Source organism: Cherax quadricarinatus, chromosome 50 (genome assembly GCF_038502225.1).
Source record: "Cherax quadricarinatus isolate ZL_2023a chromosome 50, ASM3850222v1, whole genome shotgun sequence".
Taxonomy (NCBI): Eukaryota; Metazoa; Arthropoda; class Malacostraca; order Decapoda; family Parastacidae; genus Cherax; species Cherax quadricarinatus.
In genome coordinates, this window is record NC_091341.1 from 19,813,627 (window position 1) to 19,840,514 (window position 26,888).

General features: G+C 42.7%; 1 protein-coding gene across 5 annotated transcripts in view; it reads left to right on the forward strand.

Annotated features, from left to right (window-relative positions):
* The window catches only part of pnut (septin 7-like protein pnut), a 294,459-nt gene that overhangs the window by 72,933 nt on the left and 194,638 nt on the right, over nucleotides 1-26,888 (forward strand). Inside the window, exon 1 of one of the 5 annotated variants that reach the window (XM_070095478.1) lies at nucleotides 14,149-14,205. The exons of the other annotated variants lie outside the window; for them this stretch is intronic. Coding sequence (XP_069951579.1) covers nucleotides 14,164-14,205 — 42 coding nt within the window. The 5' untranslated portion in view covers nucleotides 14,149-14,163. Of the gene's footprint in view, nucleotides 1-14,148; nucleotides 14,206-26,888 lie in introns of those variants that run through there. 5 annotated transcript variants of the gene reach the window in all.

Here is a 26,888-nt window from a genome sequence, read left to right on the forward strand (position 1 = left end):
ACCAATAATAACTTCTCAACCTCTTCCAGTACTGGTGATCTCATTTTTGTCAGCATAGTTACTCCCTTTGCAACAACAGCATCCTTTATTTCATTTTTCTTGGCCACTATGGAACATAAGGTTGTGTAGGGTTTCTTATACATCCTGGACAGTTCGGCCACACTTGTACCAATTTCATATTGTTCAATGATGGTTTTCTTAAATTCAATCATATTTCTCACCTTCTTTACCACAGGCTTGGCACTAGGAGCTTTCTTTGGAGCCGTGGTAGCTTATTTAGTGCTTGCAAGCACTAAAATAAATGGAATATTATGAAATATTTCGCTGGAGCACGTGAGGGGGACCTTCGCTCACTGGTAAACAATGCCAGACTGGCTGCCGCCCCGGCTCACGCAGTGGGTACGCGTCCCGGACGAACTACGACTCGCGAGTCAACCTATGAAAAGCGAGTCCATGTTTATACGAAAATACCTCTATGAATGGCGAATTTTACGATTGCCGGGGAACTATGAAAAGCGGGGGACCACTGTATATATATATATATATATATATATATATATATATATATATATATATATATATATATATATATATATATATATATATATATATTATGTGTGTGTGTGTGTGTGTCGTGCCGAATATGTAAAACTGGTCAATTAGCGAGAACTCATTTAAAATTAAGTCCTTTCTGAAATTTTCTCTTATACGTTTAAAGATATATTTTTTTCTCTAATGTTAATGTAAAAAAAATTAATTTTGCACCAGAAGAATCTTAGAAAACTTACCTAACCTTATTATAACAAGATCAATTTATTTTAGCCTAACCCAACTAAATATATTTTAGATTTGTTTGCAGTAATTTAATACTAAACAAACACAGTGAAATATATTGTTTTCGTTATGTTCAAAATGATTTTGGCGAAATTATTGCATACACAAATTTTCACTTGTCCTATATGGCAAGATGAGCGTTGATAAATTACACATGTGCAACTCTTGGGTATGAAATTAAGACACATGTGCAAAATCTGGGTATCTTTATTGTAGACGTTTCGCCATCCAGTGGCTTTATCAATACAAATTCTAGGACATAGCTTGAAGACAGTAGGACTATATACAGAAGATGAGGTAATCAGTCCCTCAACCTAGGGGTAGGTGCGAAGAGCACCATAGTCGTGGAGATTCTGAAGCAGAAGCAAGGAGCCTGGCGCTTATATAGTAACGTCAGGTGTAGCAGACGAGGGCATAGTCACTGGTAGGCGGGATTCCCCAGTGGAAGTAGGTCCTTCCCAAAGAGATGGGTTAGTTGAATAGAATACGCATATGGGCAGAGAAGCAGCTTATAAACCGTAGGCAGGAGAGGTGCGGCAGATGTAGGTGGAGTCACATTTGTTCATTGTGGAAGTAGGTCGTGCCCAAGGGTTAGGCAAGCGAAGAATTCCACATTGAACAAATGTGACTCCACCTACATCTACTGCACCTCTCCTGCCTACGGTTTATAAGCTGCTTCTCCGCCCATATGCCGTATTCTATTCAAGATTGATGGACTGACTAACCACATCGACTCAAGGTTGAGGGACTGATTACCTCATTCTCCTCCTATTCAAGTTTCTCCTATGTATGGACTGATGAAGCCACTGTGTGGCGAAACGTTTCCTAAATAAAGATACCCAAGAGTTGCACATGTGTCTAATTTATCAACTCGTGTACTTATCAACCTATTTTTGAAGTTACACAACGTTCTGGCCTCTATAACTGTACTTGGGAGTTTGTTCCACTCATCCACAACTCTATTACCAAACCAGTACTTTCCTATATCCTTCCTGAATCTGAATTTTTCCAACTTAAAACCATTGCTGCGAGTCCTGTCTAGGCTAGATATTTTCAGCACACTATTTACATCCCCTTTATTTATTCCTGTCTTCCATTTATACACCTCAGTCATATCCCCCCTAATTCTACGTCTTTCTAGAGAGTGCAGATTCAGGGCCCTTAGTCTATCCTCATAGGGAAGGTTTCTGATACATGGGATCAAATTTGTCATCCTCCTTTGTACATTTTCCAGAGCATTTATATCCATTCTGTGATGAATGGTTTGAAAAACCGACAAGTTGAAGATTGAGACACTTATGCAGCATATGGGAATCTTTATTCAGGAAACGTATCGCCACACAATGGAACGTTTCCTGAATAAAGATTCCCATATGCTGCATAAGTGTCTCAATATCCATTCTGTAATACGGTGACCAAAACTGTGCAGCATAATCTAAATGAGGCCTAACCAAGGATGTATAGATTTGAACAACCTGAGGACTCCTATTATTTATGCTTCTTGATATGAAGCCAAGGATTCTATTAGCTTTATTGCGAACACTTATGCACTGTTGTCTTGGTAGGTAAGACACATAGGCAACAGTTAGGCAACTTTATTCCGTTTCGGAATAAAGTTGCCTAACTGTTGCCTATGTGTCTTACCTACCAACCTGTCGGTATTGTATACCATTTTGATGTTCACTGTTGTCTTGGTTTCACATTACTGCTAACCAGAACTCCTAAATCTTTTTCGCAATCCGTAATATTAAGATCTACATTATTTAGTTTATATGTGGCATGGTTATTGTCCTGTCCAACATTTAGAACTTTGCATTTGTCTATATTAAACTGCATCTGCCACTTCTCCGACCACTGCATCAGTCTATTCAAATCTTCCTGGAGTGCTCTAATGTCCTCGTTAGAATGAATTCGACGGCCTATTTTGGTGTCATCGGCAAACTTGCTGATGTCGCTCTTTATGCCCTCATCTATGTCGTTTATGTAGATTGTGAACAGCAGGGGGCCCAACACTGACCCCTGTGGAACACCGCTCGTGACGCTTCCCCACTCTGATTTCTCCCCATTTATGCAAACTCTCGGCTGCCTATTTGTCAACCATGCCTCTATCCAGGAAAAAATTTCTCCTCCTATTCCATGTGCCTTAATTTTCCTCAATAGTCTCTGATGTGGGACCCTGTCAAAAGCCTTACTGAAGTCCATATACACAATATCATATTCATTACCATGATCTACCTCCTCAAATACCTTAGTGAAAAAAGTTAATAAATTCGTAAGGCAGGAACGCCCCTTTGTAAAACATGCTGAGATTCGTTGATTAATTTATGCTTTTCAAGGTAGCTACGAACTGCCTCGGCAGTTATTGATTCCATAAATTTTCCCACTATGGAGGTTAGGCTTATTGGTCTATAGTTCGAAGCTAAGGACCTGTCACCTGTTTTGAAAATAGGTATCACATTTGCCATTTTCCACTTATCTGGCACCATGCCAGTTTGTAGTGATATGTTGAAAAGATTAGCCAAAGGTTTGCTAAGCTCCTCTTTACATTCCTTTAGAACCCTTGCATACAGTTCATCAGACTAGCTTCAGAATTTGCATTCATTTTAATGCTATTTTTAAATAATTATTTTAAAGTGCATTTGCTCTTACAATAATATTAAAAATACTGCGTTGTGCAGCCAGCCTGCCACTTAGCGAATGTATAATCTGTATTCTGTATAAATCCGGTTGGTATATATTATACCTGGCGTAGAATCTGCCGACAAAATTATGTTACACCTCACACACAGACGGGCATTGCCATCTAGTGCTATTGAAATCCACCAGATAGCTTCACCAGTCAAAGTGGTGGCAAAAGATAACTGCTAACATTCACTAAACATGTTCGCATTTGTCAAAATTTTTAAGCGAAGACTTAATTTAAAGGTCGAACAAGGGGGAGAGAGAGTGAGAGAGAGAGAGAGAGAGAGTGAGTGAGTGAGAGTGAGAGTGAGAGAGAGGTAATTGGCCAGCCCTTTGCTCTGAGCTCGCCACCACCGACTGGAATGCTCTTCTCCAAGGGGATGTTGACAACCAAGTGAAAGCCTTCACTGGACACATCCTTAATCTACAACAAGAACACATTCCTCACCGGCAATATGTGACGAAGCCTACAGATCAGCCTTGGTTTGGCTTTTGTTGTAGAGAGGCTGCTACTGCTAAGTACAAAGCATGGCGAAGGTATAAGAGACATCCTACCACCTATAACAGGAACTTGCACATGCAAGCCTGTAGGCATATGGGTGATCAAAAGTGGGCCATTGCTAAATGGGAGGTGGACACTAAAAGAAAGTTAGCATCAGGTAGGGTAGGCTCCAAAACCTGGTGGTCCCTGGTCAAGGACAGACAAGGTTATCTGCCTGATGAACTTATTCCACCTCTAAATCGACAGGATGGGACCACCTCTACTAGTAGTCAAGAGAAGGCGGACCTCTTTGCTGAACACTTTGCTACCAAAATGCAAGTTCCTGATCCAGCAAGGGACCCTCCTTGGCTAGCTGCAAGAACTGTGTCAAAACTGTCAGTGGTGACAATAAGGCAGGAGGAGGTGCATTTCCTACTTAAATCGCTTGACCAAGAAAAGGCTGTGGGCCCAGACAAGTTGAGCCCAAGATTGTTGAGAAGATGTGCAGACCAGCTAGCAGCACCTCTAACTCGCATTTTTCAGCACTGCCTAGTACAGTGTAAATGGCCCTCTCTATGGAAAGAGGCGAATGTAGTCCCTGTTCACAAAAAGAAGAGCAGAGCAGAAATCAGCAACTACAGACCAGTGTCACTCCTGTCAATCACTGGTAAGATCCTTGAGACAATAATCTCAAGACAAATGACAGTTTTTTGACTACCACTCACTACTTTGTGATCGTCAATATGGCTTCAGGAAAGGTTACTCTGCTGCTGATCTGTTGTTAAACCTCTCCACTAAGGGGCACCAGTCACTGGATGAATCCAAAGTCAGCTGTGTGGTAGCACTGGACATTGCTGGCGCTTTCGACTGGGTGTGGCACCAGGGCCTCTTAGCAAAACTTCAAGCACTGGGAATTGCAGGCTCTACGCTATGTCTCCTCAGTGACTACCTTCATGGTAGATCTCTAAGTGTAGTTCTCAATGGAACGGAATCAGCAAGACATCCTATTGGGGCAAGTGTTCCACAAGGAAGCGTGCTGGGTCCATTGTTATGGAATGTCTACTTCAACGACCTTCTTCATCTCATCCCAGAATCACATGCATATGCAGACGACTGTACACTGGCATTCACTTATCCAAGAGAAGAAATGCCAGCTGCTCTAAGCTACATCAATCACCAGCTGAGAGCTATATCAGCTTGGGGAAATAGATGGCAAGTAACATTTGCACCTGAGAAAACGCAAATGGTGATCGTCTCTAGGCACCATGGTGGTAATGCTGGTGCAGTAGTAAGGATGTCGGTTTGAAAAACCGACAAGTTGAAGATTGAGACACTTATGCAGCATATGGGAATCTTTATTCAGGAAACGTTTCGCCACACAGTGGCTTCATCAGTCCAATACAAAGAGGAAGGCGTAAGGAGAGGAGGAGTATGAGGTAATCAGTCCCTCAGCCTGGAGTCGATGTGTTCAGTCCATCAATCTTGTAGAATGTACAGCATAGGGCTGTAGACGTGGCTCACTACAGTATATAAGCCACGTCTACGGCCCTATGCTGTACATTCTACAAGATTGATGGACTGAACACATCGACTCCAGGCTGAGGGACTGATTACCTCATACTCCTCCTCTCCTTACGCCTTCCTCTTTGTATTGGACTGATGAAGCCACTGTGTGGCGAAACGTTTCCTGAATAAAGATTCCCATATGCTGCATAAGTGTCTCAATCTTCAGTAGTAAGGATGAATGGGAGGATGTTGGCACCTGGAGAAGAAGTTGATATCCTTGGGGTGAAATTTGACTCCAAACTAACCATGAAGAACCATGTTGTAAATCTTGCAAACAAGGCAGCCAGGAAGCTTACAGCACTTCGCCGTATCTCCCATCTGCTTGACAGTAGGGGTTGCAAGATCCTGTACGAGGCACAAGTACGCTCGCACCTTGAGTATGCTCCACTTTCTTGGTTTGCCTGCCCCCCCTCTCATCTGCGACTGCTTGACAGAGTAGAGAACAGAGCAAGACGTCTCATCTCTCGCCTGGACCCATCCTGGATAGATCTGTCATTTCAGCAGAGCCTTCAACATAGGAGGGATGTGGGTGGCCTTACTGTTATGTACAAGGCCAATATTGTCAAAATACCACACTTGGATCCACTTCGAGGACAGCGTGAAACAAGCTTTTATGCCACAAGACGGGCAGAAAGCAGCAACTTCACTCTGGCTGTACCCTTCTCCAGAACATCACTCCATCTGAGATCATACATACCCAGGATGACTAGAGTATGGAACACATTCGTACAGCATAATGATGTCAATGAGATAAAGTCAGTTGATCAAATGAAAATGCTGGCCCACAGATGGCTCCAACTTCATCCTGTTTCCTACTTGTATGTCTCATAACAATAAAAATGCTTTCAAATGAGCTGATGTAGGTAACAGCTCTTAGCTTGCCAATAAAGTTAGGAATCCTTAACCTGTAAATAGCTGTCAATAAAGCTAGGGATCCTTAACCTTGTCAAACCCTGTGTAAAAAAAAAAAAAAAAGTGAGAGAGAGACGTACGTACGTACGTCAAAGGCTTGAACTTGAGTGACCAGATTGATGATAGTGGTAGAGAAGGGAGTGGAGAGTCACTGTACTTGAATATATGTAAATGTAAGAGAGGTTAGTGTAACCTCAGAGTGAACATGGCGTGAGTAATGATTTGCATTACGGAGGAGAAAGAGGCACTCTGTGGTGGGTGTGCTGACACAGACACAAGTATGAAGAACACCATTTGACAAAGTTTCACTTTAAGCATTTTTTTTTTTTAAACTTGACTTCTGGAACACTAACAGCTCTAGATGACAGGAGGACCAGGGATGATATGATCACGACATACAAAATACTTAAGTGTCTAGGAACAGGCTATTTAGAGATGAAGCAAACTACGGAACGGTTGGAGTTTGAACCCAGGGTGAGGGAATGGAGGGATCCAGGAAACATGGATAGCAGTTAAGGGGCACGTCAGTTCCCCTGTTTTCTAATCTATAATCTACCTTGTCCATAATTACTATCTCATCTGCTTTGTCTATTTCGTAAGGTGAAGTCCAGGATCTTTCCTTAATTCATGGTATAACTTAACAAATCTTTGTTGACGATTGTGTTGCACAGGTCTGAGCTTATTATGTTGTTTCCTAGTTTATTCATGGTACACCTACTTTTCTCTAGGGATATATTGCATCATCTACAGAGCTCTTTACTTTAGCAGGGAGTGATTTCTATGTACAGATTTGGGATCAGTCTTTCTAGGATTTTCCAGATGTAAATTATAATGCATCTTTTTCGCGATGTTACAAGGAGTAAAATGAAGGTGATTCTAGGAATATGAAGGGTAATATGTAATTGGAGATTGAGATGAGTATTATGTATGTGTGATATCTGAAAAAAACTTGTCACTGTGTGTCAAAAAACCACTCCCTTAAAATATTCCAATATCTATCTATCTATCTATCTCTATCTCTCTCTCTCTCTCTCTCTCTCTCTCTCTCTCTCTCTCTCTCTCTCTCTCTCTCTCTCTCTCTCTCTCTCTCTCTCTCTCTCTCTCTCTCTCTCTCAGACTTTTTCATTGCTCTATTTTACCAGAGTCCTTCCCATCCACATTATTGCTATCGATCTTATGGTTTGGTCCCAAATCTGCACTTCGAAAGTAAGAGGTTCGGCAAACGGTGCTAATATCTCCACAGAAAAGCAATAGCTGCATGAGAGATAACACAATAAACTTAAGGGGCCCAAGACTTTTAAACTCCCTCCCTTCAGGTATAAGGAGAATCACAACTGACCACTTGCTGTCTTCAGGAGGGAGATTGATCAGGCCTTGATCCACCAGGAGGCCTGATCTGGGATCGGTCTGAGGGGGCTTGGGCTCCCCGAAAACATCCTTCAGGTATCCTTCATGTATCATTACAAAAAAAAAAGTGCGAGTATAGCTTAGAAGTTGATGGCTTAATCTTGGTAATTCTCAAGTGATAGTAACTTGTGTGATGAATGGTTTTGAAAACCGACAAGTTGAAGAATTGAGACACTTATGCAACACATGGGAATCTTTATTGAAGAAACGTTTCGCCACACAGTGGCTTCATCAGGTACAAAGACTTCAACGCTTGCCCAACCTCCTCCTGCTTTAACTCATCTCACCGCAGTACATAAGCCACCTCTCTGGCCCTATGCTGCACTTCCTACAAGAGTGATGGACTCACATCGATTCAAGGTTGAAGGACTGATTACCTTAAACTTCTACTCTCCTTACCTACTTCAACTTTGTATTGGACTGATGAAGCCACTGTGTGGCGAAACGTTTCTTCAATAAAGATTCCCATGTGTTGATAGTAAGTTATTAAGAAGAAACTTTTGAGGCTACCGTAGCTACTGAACCTACAGTACAATGCTGGACAATATCCTCATGGCCCTACTAAAGTCTCCCAACTCAGGCTCACGCATTTCAGTACCTTATTTACAAAATCCATCCACAGTGATGAAATATAACAAAGAAACAACTAGTCTTTATTCACTTCAGGACGCAAGTGTACACCTGCAGGAAAACCAGTAATAAAGAACATATCAGTGAGGGCTCTTAAAGTCTAAGTTATATACTGTACCTTGAAAACAACACGGGTTTAAGAGGAAGATATTAAATTTGACAAATGGATTAAGAAATTGGGTGTAGGGACACAGATACATGGATAGATTACACTCTGGCTTCATTACTTCAAGAGCACTGAAAATTTCTTGTATAAATAAGAGAGACAAAAAAGTATAGAGGAGACAGATTCACTGTAAAGTTACTTACATAAGTTTGACAAAAGCTCTGGAAAATTTCAATCGCAAGTTGAACAGATTCACTGGAAATTTCATCAGTTCCTCAAATTTCCTTCTCAGCTTTCTCCTGGCCTCAACCCTCCTCTTCCTTCTAGCTCAGTCTTTCCCTTTCCTCTGCCCAGCTAGTGTTGTTACTGTGTTGGCACTTGGCAGTGATCAAGGCAGAAAGATTCCCCATGTTACCCCTGGCTGAGTTACAAAAGCAACAAGGAAAGTTAAACATGTCAGCTAAGAAAATATTAGTGAAGTAGTTTGATGACTCTATGACCAGAATGTAAGTGCCGCAGCCTCTCCCCTACTTAACAATCTCTGAGGAAGGGAAGAGGGGCACCATTTGTGTGTGTACTCTCCTAATTGTGGTTGCAGGGGTCGGATTCATAGCTCTTGTGTGTGTGTTTGTTTATGTATACTCACCTTTTTGTAGTTGCAGGGGTCGAGTCACAGCTCCTGGACCCGCCTCTTCGCTAGTCGCTACTAGGTCTACTCTGCTCCAAGAGCCTTATCGTACCTCCTCTTAAAGCTATGTCTGATGTGTGTGCATCCTTGGTGTTATTTACTGGACACCAAGGACATATACACCGAGAGGTGTATACATCTCACTGTATACACACGTAGTTGATTAAATCCAAGGTTTTATGTATTAAAATATTTTTGATTGGTGGAGAACATGTTGTGCAAAGAAAGGTATAAAATACCGACAATATGAAAGTTAAGACACATGTGCAACATCTGGATATCTTTATTGTAGTAGACGTTTCGCCATCCAGTGGCTTTATCAATACAGATTCTAGGACATAATAGGAAGACAGTAGAACTATATACAAAAGATGAGGTAATCAGTCCCTGATTACCTCATCTTTTGTATATAGTTCTACTGTCGGGACTGATTACCTCATCTTTTGTATATAGTTCTACTGTCTTCCTATTATGTCCTAGAATCTGTATTGATAAAGCCACTGGATGGCGAAACGTCTACTACAATAAAGATATCCAGATGTTGCACATGTGTCTTAACGGAGAACATGTTATATGCAGCCTTAATGACTTTTGCGTAGTCGACAGGCTTTAAAACCTATTAAAAATGAACCTAATTGTGCTTACAGCGGTCGACTCTCAGCTCCTGGCCCTCCCTGTTAGCTGGAACTGCCTTGATTCACTCCCTCCTTAGAGGATTGTAATATAGTGTTGATACATTAGCGGAGTATCAGTGAGTTACCAGGTGACGGTATTCACCTAGGTAACATGGAGTGTGGTATAAACCTTGGTAATAAATACCGACAAGTTGGTTTAGAAAGACACGTAAGCAAACACTATGACATATTTATTAGAAAACGTTTCGGTCCTGGGACCTTGATCACTTCTAACATAGAGAGGTAGAAAGACATTATATATATAGGCGGAGAGTGAGGTGTGACGCACGTGACCTGAGGAATGTCATAAGAACATAAGAATGGAGGAACACTGTAGAAGGCCTACTGGCCCATACGAGGCAGGTCCTTATCAAAACAACCTCTACCTATGATGAGGACGGGTAGACGATGAAATCATGTGACTCCTGTGTTGTTGGGTTGGTGGTGCTTAAGTATCATGTATGCGTCACACCTCACTCTCCGCCTATATATATAATGTCTCTCTACCTCTGTATGTTAGAAGTGATCAAGGTCCCAGGACCGAAACGTTTTCTAATAAATGTCATAGTGTTTGCTTACGTGTCTTTCTAAACCAACATGGAGTGTAAACGGCAGGTAACTACTGGTAGATAAGGTAACTAGTAGATCAAGTAACTACTGATTGATCAGGTAACTACTAGTAGATGACATAACCGCTGATAGATGACCACTAGTCAGTAACTGGGATAGGTGGTTCACTGCTGACAATTGTATCTTTGATGACCAGTGATTGATGACGAGATTGTGTGTCACACTACCTCCCTCCATCACCACAATCCTTCTCTCCCTCCCTCCCATCCCACACTCCCTCTCCATGGTTCCCTCCACTCCCTCCACACTCTCCCCCCACTCCTTCCCACACCCCCAGTTCTCCCCTGTTTTTCCTTCACCCTTTTTTCCCCTGTTCCCTTTTCTCCCCCCCCCCAACTTCTCTCTTCTGTCCACGCACCTCCTCACCTCTCCCCACCTCCTCACCTCTTATACCTACCTCTCCCCTCTTCTCGCCTCCCCTTCTCCCTTTTTCTCTACCTCCTTGTAGCTGCCGTAGCTGCTGAGGAAATGGTATGGTGATACCGACAAGATGTGGAAAAAGACACTTATGTACAGTTCAGGACATTTATTAAAGGAAACGTTTCGCCACGAGTGGCTTCTTCAGTCCTAATACAGAGAAAACTAAGAAAACATATATGTATATAGTGGCAGGAGTCAGGTGAGGTGACGCGTGGGTAGAGGTGGTGGTAGTAGTAGTAGTAGTAGTAGTAGTGGAAATAAATGGTATAAAATACCGACACAATGGAAATATAAACACATATGCAGTATAATGTGATCCTTTATTGACTACGTTTCGCCCACACAGTGGGCTTTTTCAAGTCACAAACAGATCTGTCTGTGACTTGAAAAAGCCCACTGTGTGGGCGAAACGTAGTCAATAAAGGATCACATTATACTGCATATGTGTTTGTTTCCAGTAGTAGTAGTAGTAGTAATGGAACTAAGGAGGTGAGGCTAGAGAGGGACCTGCTGGCATCAAGTAACACCAGTTCCCAGGATGGGTAATATCCTCTTGCTTAGTAATTTTTAAATACTGTAACTACCGGATTTTTGCTTTATAGTGTTACTGACAGAAATTAGTGCAGCTTCAATGCATTTTCTCCGTCTTAAGCCGTCTTCTTTAATAACTAGTTTAGCTTCATTGAATTTCATTAGGTGTCCAACATCGTCTCTATGTTGAACACATGCGTTTTTGCGGTCATCATTTCTGCAAGCATTTTTGTGTTCTGCTATCCTAATGTCCAGAGTTCTGGCTGTTTCCCCTACATATACTTTGTCACACCCCCCACATGGTATAGTGTAGATTCCTGCACTTGTGCCAGAATCATGCTTGGGTTTTTGTATCAGGTTCCTAATAGTAGTTGAAGAGCTGGTAGATATTTTAGCCAGTTTTCTGTCAAACATTTTTGAAACATTAGTGGCAACGTTGTTGACCGGTAAAACGATGTAACTTGGAGGCTTTTCTTCAATTTGATAGGTGTTGGTCTTGCTGAGGATACGTGTCGCACGTTTCCTGCAGTCACGTATGAAGTGTAGGGAAAAGTGTAGTGAACTGAAAGAGTTGGTGATGTATGTACATTCTTCTTCGAGGAACTGCGGACTGGAAATTCTGTAGGCTCTCAGAAAGAAGCCAATAACTACCCCTCTTTTAGTTCTTGTGTCATGGTGAGAGAAGAAATGTAGAAGATCGTTCTTGTAGGTAGGCTTCCGGTAGACTTTAAAAGAAAGTTTGTTTTCCCCTGTGCGTAAGAGAACGTCGAGAAAAGGTAATTGGTTGTCCTTCTCCTCCTCTAGTGTAAATTTAATAGTAGGTTCCAGAGTGTTGATGGTGTTGAGGATGCCCCGTACGTCAAGATTTTTGGGTACAATGACCAAAATATCATCTACGTACCGCATCCATGTAACTGAACGAGGGATGTTACTGAGGATCCTTCTTGATTCCTCCATATATAAATTGGCAAGAACTGCACTAAGGGGGGATCCCATGGCTAGTCCGAAGAGTTGTTTGTACTTCTTGTCCTCGAACCTAAAACAGTTATAACGAACACAAAGTTCGACAAGGCTCACAAAATCTTGGACTAGCCATGGGATCCCCCCTTAGTGCAGTTCTTGCCACTTTCCCCTACACTTCATACGTGACTGCAGGAAACGTGCGACACGTATCCTCAGCAAGACCAACACCTATCAGGCCGAGGGACTGACAACCTCAAATTCTACGACTTCAAGGGTGATGGACTGATTACATCGTCTTCACATCTCTACTGTTCCTGCCTACTTTCTGTATTCGACTGAAGAAGCCTACTGTGTAGGCGAAACGTTTCGGAATAAAGTTGCCTAACTGTTGCCTATGTGTCTTACCCACCAACCTGTCGGTATTGTATACCATTTTGATGTTCATAACTAGCTTACCTTCTCGCTGTGTAACTAAGTGTAGTATGTTCGCCACACTGGCTATGCGTCTAGTTTTATTGGACCAGTAAAATACAGTTTGTAACACTCCTCTCATCACTGTGGACTTGATGGTTGTGGCAGTCGTGCGGTTGTCTTGTCACTGAGAAAGTTGTGAGTGTGCAGATGAGCATCAACAGCCTGCTTGATCCAGCCTCCATGAGCACATCCTGGTGGAGGTGAGTTTGAAAGGATGACGATGAGGCAGGAGCTTCCCGTGGGCGCCACGAATACAGATTAGTAATTTGGTACATTTATATTCCTTGTGCCGGACACTCCTCTCATCCCTGACTATGTGTGTACTCACCTAATTGTGGTTGTAGGGGTCGTGTGTGTGTGTGTGTGTGTGTGTGTGTGTGTGTGTGTGTGTGTGTGTGTGTGTGTGTGTGTGTGTGTGAGAGAGAGAGAGAGAGAGAGAGACAGAAAGAGAGAGATTCATATCTCTTATCTCGTAATTGTTTAGGGGATCATCGTCAGATAATTGTTTTTCGCAGCACGAAAAGCTGTTAATTAACATAGTAAATAATAGTGTTTAGTGAATGTAAATAGAAGTTTGTAAGAATTCCTTGCCATCATACGTGTTAATGAGAGAAAATAATTCTGTCAGAGTGCAACATGTTTGACATGCTACCGTCATTCACTCGTGTCAAGGAAGTGTGCTAGTACCTCCCTGGAATGGTGTAGGTCATGGTTAGAGAAGGTTTTTCTTGCGATGCTATTTAATGCTGTTGTTGTGAAAACAGTACTGAACTGGTGCTTTGTGTCATGGTGTCTAGGGGGTGGGGCATACCCGTGACGGGGCGAGACATAGCTAGAGCGGGGCAGGGTGGGGCATGCAAGGAGAGCGGAGTGGAATACTGCCGGAGTGGGTTAAGGCAGGGCTGGAATGGGGTGGAGCGAGGTGGTGCAGGGTTGGACAAGGCACCACCAGTTGAAAGTGAGGCAGGGTTGTGAGGCAGGGTGTGGTGGTGGTGGTGGACGACAGCGAGGGCTCCGTGGTGTCGGCAGACACGGAGGAATGCTACCCTCCAGACCTGCTCTTAATCAATGACTTGCCTCTTGCAATATTCACTAATTCCTCTACATTGCAACATCCAAGGATGTCCTTCATAATCTCAATGACTGACCAACTACTGGTGATAAAATGTACTTCCCGGTAGCCAGTATTTTCGTCGCTTACGCCATGGTATGCATGATTTGCTTTCAAGTTATTCTATCATGTAATGTATAGTGATTTGAAATATATTTAGTATTAAAAATTATTATTACATGTATTTATATTTGTAAGTTTGCCCGGACACTAGTACAGCTAATGCGGCTTAAGGTTCATTCTGTGTAATATTATCCTCGCCACCACTATCGTCACTATCATTAATGTTAAAAAATGTATTACTGCATTATGTGCTTTACGCTAAACCCTTGTGGGTCATTCAGCGCGAGGAGTGTAGAAGCTCGATCCTCCATCCTCTTAAGAAAGAAAACACACACACTACCTACTTCAATTCACCTTAGTTTATAAATAACAGGTGTCGCACCAGACATTAAACGTCACTTGGTCAATTTGTTATAGTTCTCACAGTACAGTGGTGGAGAAACAAACCATACCACGGGCGGGGATAGAACCCGCGATCAGAGTCAAAACTCCAGACCGTTGCGTTAGCCACTGGGCCAGCTAGCCACAATGAGATTCATCTAACTAGGTATATTTCTACACCATAGGAAGGGTGACCACAAATGCAAGATTTTACAGACGAAACTCCAGCTAGCGTGGCCATGACGAACTCTAGCTCAAATCCCCTCAAAGCTGTCAACATGACTCACGAAATCATTACTAATTCGTGAGTCAGTGGTGGAGAGCTACACCAGCGCACGCTGTCACCTCTTCTGTTACTTGAGAAAAGGTAAACTTAATGCATTTTTTTATGGGGAGTACGTTAGACCCGCGTTCTCCACGTCTGTCCTTCACGTTTCGTCCATCGGGAATCCCGTCCACTCCATGTTTCCCCACCATATTCCATTGTAAATGGCTTTCCTGCAATAGCTTGAGCTGGAAGACGTGACTCAGTAGCGCGGCAAGGATATATCGTCAAGTGTTCCACTGTAAGTTCAATAGTTACGGCAGCTTCATATAGTTGGTTTTAGCAGAGCTGGAAGAACCGTTACATAGAAATTACCATTTCTAAGGATGGTCTGTCTTATAACGATAGGCGTTGATAGTATGTGTGGATGAAGCAAGGTGCTTAGGGTGGGTAGGGCGTTCATGGTATGTGGGAGATGGGTACGTTGTTGCGATTGTGCAGTGCACTTAAGGGTGAAGCAGTGTTAAGGTGGGGCGTGCCAGGGTATGGGCGCTGATGCAGTGCCAGAGACGCCAGACAAGTGGTGGTGGTCAAGTACTCGGAGCCAGGTCACACCTCTTCACTCACACATTCCACCTTATAATTGAAAGACTCCGGTGAGGTGAGACTAGAGGTGTCTCATAGCTCAGTCGTACAGTTTTTTCGCACAGAAGGACCCGGGTTGGAATCCGGGGCAATGCTAGATGTATAGCCAAGTTTCCTTGTACATTTTGCCTCTGTGCATCGAGCAGTATGTATTAAGTGTTACTTGACTGTTGTGTGTAGCATTCTAGTAGAAAGGAACGACAGTTGCAAACGGAAGTAAAGCACATTGCTTGGTTATCTTGGGTTAATAGTCCTCTTAGGTTAATAGATGGCGACCTTTCCTGGAAAGGGAAAAAAGAAAATTGCCAACTGGCTTCATTTTCTTGCTGAAATAAGACTTTCTTCGCGGTAAAGGCACAACAATAAAATAAAGCCTTAGTTTTTTTTTTTTTTTTAGAAAAACTTGTACTGTATAATAATGTTTTATTGTCGGACGAAATTTGTATTTAATATCACTTTACAGTTTATACTTAATTTTAAGTATAATGTGGAATCTAAGTCGCCGTGATAAAAAGAAAAGTCATGAGGGGGGGTAATTTTTATTTAACAAAATCCATGGAAGTTAGAATAAATATAGAGAAAGTCAAGATCATCTTGAAGAGTTATATAAATACTGCGATGAACGAGATGCCTACATCTACTGAAAAGTTTCAGTGATTTTACCCGAAATACGAATTTTTAGCAAGTAAATAACTGCTATAATAAATTGATAAGAATGTTACACGAGATAGAAAAACTGCTTTTCAAAGTAACCGAGACATTAGCGTCTGGTGGAGGTGGAATGACTGCTGCAGCAGTAACATCTGATGCTGGTGGAATGCTTGTAGCAGAAGCAGTAGGTCACAGTGGTAAATGTATGCAGCAGTAGTAGCAACTGGTAGTATAGGTGGAATACTTGCAGCAGGAGCATCACTAACAGCTGATGCTGGTGGAGTGCCTGCAGCAGCAGCAGCAGCTGGTGGTAGTAGTGGTGGTTTGGGAATGTTGTGGAAGAGGAGGATGGTTCAAGTGTTGTGTTTATCTCAGCGTATCACTTTACTTCTGGCTCCGTTACTCTCCCTCGCCTTCTTCATGCGCTCTACCAACATTTCATGCCTGGTTTTTGCTGCAGAAGGCCTGGGCTTTCTGGGTCTTGTTTTACTGTGGCACTGATTGCAGGGAAGAGCCCGCCGCCAGGTTGGTCTTTCAAAAGTACCCAAAATGTTCTACATAGGCAGCAGTGACCTTTCAGAATGTATGAAATAAATGTTGCTTAATTTTGTAATAATTATGTATATTTGCAAATAAAATTTGTTTGTTTTGAGAGAGCGATGTGTTGCGAGTCAAGAGTTGGAAGCAGCGCTCGGCGCCGCCCTCAGGGCAACACTATCCACATGCCTCACATACTGTTCTTTCTCGGTCACCCTCCTCTTTAGCCGACTTGTGAGTCGCATCCAGATATTGTGCTTGGAAATCCTAGTACCTGTTGGAAGGGGTTGGGTGAAAGATATCTGTGTAGATCCGTGTATCTAATAACGCTAATTATTAAAAATCATCCCCTTCGTAGCTCGATTGCTAGCGCACTCATCTCACACATTGAGGTCCGTGATTTGATTCCCGGTACGGGTGGAAACATTAGGACGTGTTTCCTGAAGACACCTGCTGTCCCTGTTCACTTAGCAGTAAAATAGGTATCTGGGTGTTAGCCTACTGGTGTAGGTTGCATTCTGAGGAAAAAATTAACCTAAGTTTCTCGAAATTCTCTGCATAATACAAGAGGCTTTCTGATGTCAGCTAGGCCTGTATACGCTGTACATGTATGTACTTGTAGAAATAGATTATCATCATCATCCACTGTCTCCACTTACCCCCTCCAGTTTCCCCACCATTCTTCCCTACCCATCTCTCCCCAATCCCATCTCCTTCATCCCCTCCTCACTCTAGGCTTACTACTAAATGCTAAGCAGATCCTCACAACCAACAAGTCTCGTATATTTGTCAAACCTGTTTTAAAGGTACATAAATTCTTTCCATTATCTTCCATATTGCAAAACTAGTGGGTTCTCATATATTAAGTCTGAAATTGTTTTCATGAAGCGCTAAACCCGTGTGAATCATTCAGCACAACGAGTGACGAAGGCTGCATCATCTAATACCTTACATATTTATACCCGTCTTCCACTTGTATAGCTCAGCCATATCTCCCCTCATTTTACACCTTTCATGAGTGCCGTCCCCTCAAGCGGATGTGATGGATATGTGGGCCAGCGAGCCGCCAGTAGCAACAGCCTGGTTGACCAGGCCGGCATCAGACAAGCCTGACCTAGGACCTGACTACGGGAGTAAGAACTCTCTCGAAACCAGTCAAAGATAAGGGGCTCGTGATCCAGGTTATTTGACGTAACCTCCTCTTTCTGTGAGAGTATAGTTTTACCAACGCTATTATATGGGTGTGAAGCATGGGTGATGAATGTTGCAGCGAGGAGAAGGCTGGAGGCAGTGGAGCTGTCGTGTCTGAGGGCAATGTGTGGTGTGAATATAATGGAGAGAATTCGTAGTTTGGAAGTTAGGAGGAGGTACGGGATTACCAAAACTGTTGTCCAGAGGGCTGAGGAAGGGTTGTTGAGGTGGTTCGGACATGTAGAGAGAATGGAGCCAAACAGAATGACTTCAAGAGTGTATCAGTCTGTATTGGAAGGAAGGCGGGGTAGGGGTCGGCCTAGGAAAAGTTGGAGGGAGGGGGTAAAGGTTTTGTGTGCGAGGGGCTTGGACTTCCAGCAGGCATGCGTGAGCGTGTTTGATAGGAGTGAATGGAGACAAATGGTTTTTAATACTTGACGTGCTGTTGGAGTGTGAGCAAAGTAACATTTATGAAGGGATTCAGGGAAACCGGCAGGCCGGACTTGAGTCCTGGAGATGGGAAGTACAGTCCCTGCACTCTGAAGGAGGGGCGTTAATGTTGCAGTTTAAAAACTGTAGTGTAAAGCACCCTTCTGGCAAGACAGTGATGGAGTGAATGATGGTGAAAGTTTTTCTTTTTCGGGCCACCCTGCCTTGGTGGGAGACGGCCAGTGTGTTAATAAAAAAAAATAAATCCTCTTTCTTGGATAGTGCCTGCTTGCCTCCCATTTTTCCAGGCGCTGTATGACCCCTGCGGGTTTAGTGCTCCTCTGGTTAATGTAATATGACTGTTAGATCAGTTATTTCCCATAAACAAAAAACAAAAATACATATTTTGAAGGCTAGAATAGTTTTAATGGAAACATTAATATCCTTTATTAGGGATTCACATGAACACCGGACCTCCTATGATGCTAAGATGCGTGTGGCCAGCAGTAACAGCCTGGTTGATCAAACCCTGATCCAGCACGAAGCCAGGTCTCAGACCGGGCCGCGAGGACGTTGACCCCCGAAACCCTTTCCAGGTGTCTTCGTAGGAAAGATGGTTAATATAAATCCATGATGATCCTTTTCAAATCACTTGTTCTCTCTAGGCTGGAATACTGCTGTACATTAACATCTCCATTCAAAGCAGGTGAAATCGCAGATCTAGAGAGTGTACAGAGATCCTTTACTGCACGTATAAGTTCTGTCAAGCACCTTAACTACTGGGAACGCTTGAAAGCACTTGACTTGTACTCGTTGGAACGCAGGAGGGAGAGAGATATCATAATCTACACTTGGAAAATCTTGGAAGGAATGGTCCCAAATCTGCACACAGAAATCACTCCCTACGAAAGTAAAAGACTGGGCAGGCGATGCAAAATGCCGCCAATAAAAAGTAGGGGCGCCATTGGTACACTAAGAGAAAACACTATAAGTGTCCGGGGCCCAAAACTGTTCAACAGCCTCCCATCAAGCATTAGGGGAATTGCCAATAAACCCCTGGCTGCCTTCAAGAGAGAGCTGGACAGATACCTAAAGTCAGTGCCGGATCAGCCGGGCTGTGGCTCGTACGTCGGACTGCGTGCGGCCAGCAGTAACAGCCTAGTTGATCAGGCCCTGATCCATCGGGAGGCCTGGTCGTGGACCGGGCCGCGGGGGCGTTGATCCCCGGAATAACCTCCAGGTAACCTCCAGGTAATATTCACTGTGTCTTCGTAAGAAAAATGGTTGATGCGGTGGGTGAATTTTGTCATTATTTATAGGTTCTCTAGTGATGTATAGAGTTGTAACATAACCTTGGGACTTGTTGCTTATTTCTTTATATAAACACAAGCCGTTAATTGCCCTTGTTGCAAACTCTTGGGCATTGCTGTCTGGGCTTTCAGATTTTTGCTTACCATGACTCCCAAGTTCTTTTCAGATGCTGTAAGAACAAGTTCTACATTTAGTTCATAGATGTCAGGGGTATGTTCATTCTCCAGGACTAGGACTTTTCTTGTCCCCATTGAACTGAAGCTGCCACTTTCCTTACTTAGTTATTATAATCAAAACAAAGTGCTAGACCTGCAAGGGTCACAGCTTTTTTTTCCCCTTATAATATTATGGTTGCCACTAATTGATTTAAAAACAGCTGCTCAAAGATTCAGCTACCTGGAGGTTACCTGGAGGTTATTCCGGGGATCAACGCCCCCGCGGCCCGGTCCACGACCAGGCCTCCCGATGGATCAGGGCCTGATCAACTAGGCTGTTACTGCTGGCCGCACGCAGTCCGACGTACGAGCCACAGCCCGGCTGATCCGGCACCGACTTTAGGTATCTGTCCTATTTTCCTTAACAGTGAGGGCTGATGTTCCACTCTAGTAAATTTTACGCTTAGCTTTAAATCAAAACACATCCCATAAGCTTAATAAAATATGTAAATCTCTAATTCGTCAAAATAATATTAAAAGAATTTGTTTCCATCACTTTCAATAAAAGTTGTTGGGCAATCAATACATAATTTATCTGAATTATTTTTTACATGGTAGTGACACTCGTATATGTATTACATTAAGTAGATTTAACCTCTGATAATCCATTAATTAAGTCAGTGTGACTTCGTTGGGGTTCTCGTGTTATAAGGAATATGTGTACTGCTTTAATATATAATAAATTTGCAACCAAGGTTTTTTTTTATATTTAGACTCTCCCACTGCTCCCTTATAGTTTACTCCATCCTATTCTTTCTGAATTTTAAGAACGCCCACTTAAGAACACGCAATTTGCATACGTTTAAAGGAGTTACCCACCGATAAATAACGCTGGTTTTCTTTTATGAACAAAGTATCCATTTTCTTTCATGAAAGTTTGGACATGACTTCTCTGTTGGGGTTGTTTTTATTGAGCCTATCAGCACATCGTACATGTTTTTACACTGGTCATCAGAGCACACAGATGATACTAATACGCGTATGTATAATATTATATCGTAAACATTTCACCCATGATGACCCAAAATATTAAATTAATGTGACTTATTTCCACATGATTGTGTTTGTGTAGAAATGGTGACATTTGGTTGGTTGTGTTTGCAGAATGCTCATGGTTATGCTGTGTGTGTGTGTAATATATATATATATATATATATATATATATATATATATATATATATATATATATATATATATATATATATATATATATATATATATATATATATAATACAATACACACATATATATAATGGGTGCAATACGCGCACAGTTGTAAGAGTGGTACATTGGTTGTAAAACATGCAGATCAGATTTAACGTAAGATAACCCAGAGTCAGCATGACGTATTACATTGAGGTCATCACCACACTAATATACACAGACCCGCTATACACATGCTCGCTGTATATACACAGACAACACTGAAGGGCCGACATCACTTGAGATACACATATGAATGTGTGCACATGCGTGACCCTTTTGAGCACGCATGCGCCACTAGGAAGGCGGGATGTTGTAATGTGCACAGACTTGTTCTTCACATATCTTTGTAGTCTACTGTGAATAGCTTTGCTTTCTTATGAAGACCTGTCACTTTCTCCTTTACACTCATGTTTGTTAGGTGGCTATGAAATAGTTGTCCTCTGTCCAGTGCGCGCGCGCGCACCAGTGCTTACATAAAAACGTAAATTTTTATTCGTATTGGGGAGGGGGAAGATTCAAAGATTGTAGCTCCATTTCTTGACCTCTGTTGACTAGGAGGTTCGCATTTTCCTGGGTCCTGACATGGCTGCGAAGCATTAATGGTGTCATCGTTGTAATGACCCCAGGGCTAATTGTCGGTAAATACCATTCTGGCTGGTACTTTATGTGACATTTGTTTGCAAAGGTGAAAGCGGAAGACCTTTTGCTTTTAAAGGAGAAACGCCTGAAGGCTTCCCTGGCGCTCTGGGGAGTGAAGGTGTGATGAAGTTGTGTCTGACTTTCACACTTCTCTTTTATGGTTGGTGAAGGAACGGTTGCTTGAATGTTGCAATAACCAAGCATGGGGTGGATATACTAAACAGCTTCTTTAACTATCCCAGTTGAAATATAATGACTATGCTTGCTTACATGATGATTCACACTGTCCGGTATATTCTTTATACTGGTATATTCACTCACAGGATGAGTGGCACTGTCTGGTATATTATTTATGCTGTATATTCACTCACAGGATGAGTGGCACTGTCTGGTATATTCTTTATACTGTATATTCACTCACAGGATGAGTGGCACTGTCTGGTATATTCTTTATACTGTATATTCACTCACAGGATGAGTGGCACTGTCTGGTATATTATTTATGTTGTATATTCACTCACAGGATGAGTGGCACTGTCTGGTATATTCTTTATACTGTATATTCACTCACAGGATGAGTGGCACTGTCTGGTATATTCTTTATACTGTATATTCACTCACAGGATGAGTGGCACTGTCTGGTATATTCTTTATACTGTATATTCACTCACAGGATGAGTGGCACTGTCTGGTATATTTATGCTGTATATTCACTAACAGGATGAGTGGCACTGTCTGGTATATTTATGCTGTATATTCACTGACAGGATGAGTGGCACTGCACAACTAATTCATCCCTCGGTGAAAAATCATAAGAATGTCTTGTGTTTACGGAGCCTCAGACTCTGTGTAACTGAAGACAGAGTCACAGTCACGTGACTACAACCAGGTAACAAAAACACATATTTAGAAAAGAAACTTTAGACGATGTTTCGTCCGTCCTGGCTTTTGATTTGTGTAAATCCGACTGTTGTGTTCAGTTTCTTTTGCCAGCCTCCAGAAATCATTAAATTTTCTTGAGTTTTATACGAATTATGACAGTATTACTCATTTTTTTTTATTTTATTTAATTAGAAGTTGAAGGTTGAAACACAGTAATCGTGGAATTCTGTTAATATATAGTAGATATAAGCAGAAAAAATGAGTAAGGAATCGGAGCATTCGGTTCGTAATCAATAAAACTGTTTAATGACCGAGCGGGTGGAGACGTACGGCCAAATATTTTTTCACCAGCGGCGCCTTTTCATTGAGCAGTAAATATATAGATTAGGCGAGTGTTGAGAGCCATCCTGGGGAAGTGGACCTCAGGACACGCCAGGATATACACAGCAATACTAGCCTTATTAACCTCCTCCCTTTCTTGGAAATCATGTTTCTAACAAAAATTTTGCGAGACATTTCGTCGTGGAATAAGCCAGTTTTTGAACACAGAATGGAGGGTTCGAACCCCATGATAAGCCAGGCCTAGAACTGGTAGGCTAGTGATGTAACCACTGTTCTATGTTTGCCTTATAAAAGTCATCTAACTAGGTGTACTTCTATACCCACTGGGAAGGTTAGCATGGGCCACCTCTATGACCACAATGCAGGTTTTTACAGACGAATCTCACACCAGCATGGCTGTGGCAAGCTCTAGCTCAGGGCCCTTCAAAACCCTTACATTTGACTCGATAAATCATAATAACATTAATATAAATAACTCGCTTGTCTAGTTACAATTATGTTATTACAGTTGTGTTGTGGCAGTGGTATTATGTTTAGGCGAGGCAGTGCTTGTGACATAGTTGGTGGTTGACACACTGGAAGGTGCTTTAGCAGTGACAGGATGTCACAAATTGTATTGTTGGGCAAGTTACCACAGTGTGCGTTAGCCGGAGGTGGTGTCTTGCTTCATATTGTCACCACGCCTACCTCTCTCACCTACCTGGTTGACCAAGGAACCACCAGACGGGCCTGGCTCAAGGCCGGGCTGTGGGAGTAGAAATACTCTTGGAACTCATCAGTGGTGTATCAAACGTATGCCTAAGCTGGAGCAGTCGTGACCACCCCTCTTGCCTCACCTGCCTAAGCTGGGGCAGCCACGCCCACGTCTCGCATGTCGTAGCTGGGGTACAGGCGGAGAGCTGGTTTGATTTTTTCTCACAAAATAGGGCGTAACAGCAGTGTATTACACGCGTAACTGTGTAAAATACCTTTGGCCGTCTGTTCCCTCCGTAATATGTATTTTTTGTGTTCAATTTTTAGCATATTGCCTCGGGGTGGCGTGGGAGGGGGAGGCGGGAGGGGGCGCTCTAGGAGTGCTAGAGCGGACTGTGAGGGAGGAGCTGGGGGGATGTATATGGTACACCATCGTTGTGTTCACCCCTAACACTATGAAGAATGTTTATGTAATCTTGCAAAGAAGCATTCCTCACATATTATCTTCCTGTACTGCCCTCACATCAACACCTGTGTTGTCTTTGCATCAGCAGCGAATGAACGAGTACCTGAAAGACAGAAGAAAGTATGATAGTAAGGAAGAAATGGCCAGGATGGACGAGGGTAACTAGTAGGATCCCCCAAGGATCAGTACTGTTTGCAGATAATGGTAAGCTATTAAGAATACGAAGGAAAAGGCAGACGTCTTCCATGGAGACTCAAGACAAGTTGTAAATAGCTGCTGGAGATCAGTTCCAACAAAATCTTGCAATTTGGGAAGTTCTGCGAGACCTGAGACCGGATACAGACTGGGCTGAAAGAGTTTACACAACATTGATGATGGAAAAGGCTTTAAATATGAATTTTATGCCGTACATATCTCTGGAGGAGCACATGTGTACGGCTTCAGCATCCTGCCTAAGGCTAGCATTATTTTATTTCTAAAAAATACGCTGAATCCGTGCCGGTCACACAACGTTATTCAAGGAATAGCCTTCAGGAAATTCAATATAGAACCCTTTATGATTCTATGCACAACGTATGTCAGACTCAGAATACTTAGCACCCCTGTACATCAGACAGGTGCACAATCAATACTGTTAAAAACAGAGGTATGTACACCAGGGGGCATGCGAGGTAGTACATCACCAGTGGTAATAACAAAACACACATCAAACCAAAACATTTCAAATGGTAAATTCTGCTTCATTTTTGCAAACATTCAGGGTTTGGAAATCTAATAACAATGACAAAGATAGTTATATTATAGTGAATATTGCTGTACGCTAACAGCACCTTTCAAGGCAGGTGAAATTGCTGACCTAGAAAATGTACAGAGAACCTTCACGGCACACACAGCTGCGATAAAACACCTCAGTTACTGGGAACGCTCGAAGTTCCTAAAACTGTACTCCCTAGAACGCAGGCGGGAGAGAGACATGATTATCTACACTTGGAAAATCCTAAAGGGATTAGTACCGAACTTGCACACGAAAATTACTCCGTGAAAACAAGAGACTCGGCAGACGATGCAACGTCCCCCTAGTGAAAGGCAGGGGTACCACTAACACGATAAAAGACAACACAATAAGCGTGAGGGGCCCAAGACTGTTCAACTGCTTCCCAGCATACATAAGGGGGATTACCAATAGGCCCCTGACTGTCTTCAAGCAGGCACTGGACAGGTACCTAAAATCAGTACCTGACCAGCCGGGCTGTGGGTCGTACGTTGGACTGCGTGCAGCTAGCAGAAACAACCTGGTTCATCAGGCCCTGGTCCACCATGAAGCTTGGTCACAGACCGGGCCGCGGGGGCGTTGACCCCCCGGAACACTCTCCAGGTATACCCCAGGCTCCTCTCAAGCGAATGTCGTGTTTGGAACATTTACAGAAAAAAAAAACACAAGGGATGTTTTGGATGGTGAGATAAAGATAAAAAAAAAAACTGTGATATGTATAGATGTAACAGAGTTTATAGATCACAGTGAGGAGGAGGACTGTGAAACATACTTTTTGTTACACTATTACTGAACTCCATCTAGGTATACAACTTAAGAATGGAGGAACACTGCAGAAGGCCTACTGGCCCGTTAAGCAGAACATAGAAATATAGTAATTATCCTTGTATATAAACCACAGTCTGAGGAATTTACAGATCAGATAAGGAAAATAATTAGTTGTCTTGAAATGCTGGAAAATCCCACACCAAATATTGTGCCTGGAAGATTTCAATCTCCCGAATGTAAAATGGAAGATGGTTTATCATAACATTATACCAGAAATAGTTCCTGTAAGTATTCTGGCTCAGCAGGTATATGTCACCGGAGAGTGCTTGAGGGGCTTGTCCCAAATCTGCACACTGTCATAACACACTGGAGTGAGAGAGATGGGAGGAAGTGCAAAATAAACTTGTGAAAAGCTTGGGCGCCGTGGGCACAGTAAGGAAACACTGTATCAACATGCGTGGCCCCAGACTATTCAGCATCAGTAGAAGTCTTCAAGAGGAAACTGGACAAGTATCTTCATCAGGTGCTAGATCAACAAGGCTGTAATGAATATGTGGGTCAGTAGACCAACAGTAACAGTCTGGTTGACCAGGCAGGCATCAGACAAGCCTGGCTCAAGGCCGGGCTCTGGGAGTAGAAAAACTCTGGGAACTCGTCAAAGATGTGTATATCAGAGGTATAATTCCAGGACTGGAAAACGTTGACATTAATAACAAGCTAAGAACTCATGAATCACAGGGACGTTACAAACTAATTCTTCACTTTTACTGTTGTATGGAAAGGCAATAATGTGGATGTGGAAGTGGTTAAGGCGAACCAAAGTTCATGGTCTTAAGAGTAGGGATGATAGTGTTAAAGTGGTCAGAAGGCAGTAATTCCGGCCGATGACACATAAGAGGCGAGACCACGAGCCATGACTTGGCCCCCGCAAACGTGAATCTGTGAGTACATGTAGAGAAACACTCACCTTCTTAGTGAGCACAACTAGGCGAGGGCACGTGTATACTCCTTATCCCCCAGACGTACCTACGAACGTATACATACTTGGGGGTAGAGGTAAATAAAAGTTTTTGATGGAGCTGGATACATGGAAAGCGGTGGGACCTGACCGGGTGTCACCATGGATTCTGTGAGAGGGAGCAGAAACGCTGTTTGCGCCACTAGTTTTGATATTCATCAAATCAGTGAACACAGGACAGTTGCCAGAGATCTGGACGACATCGAACATGGTGCGTGTATTCAAGAAGATGGATAGGAGGCATTGAACTACAGGTCAGTTTCACTGACATGTATACCATGCGAGGTAATGGAGAAGATAGTCAG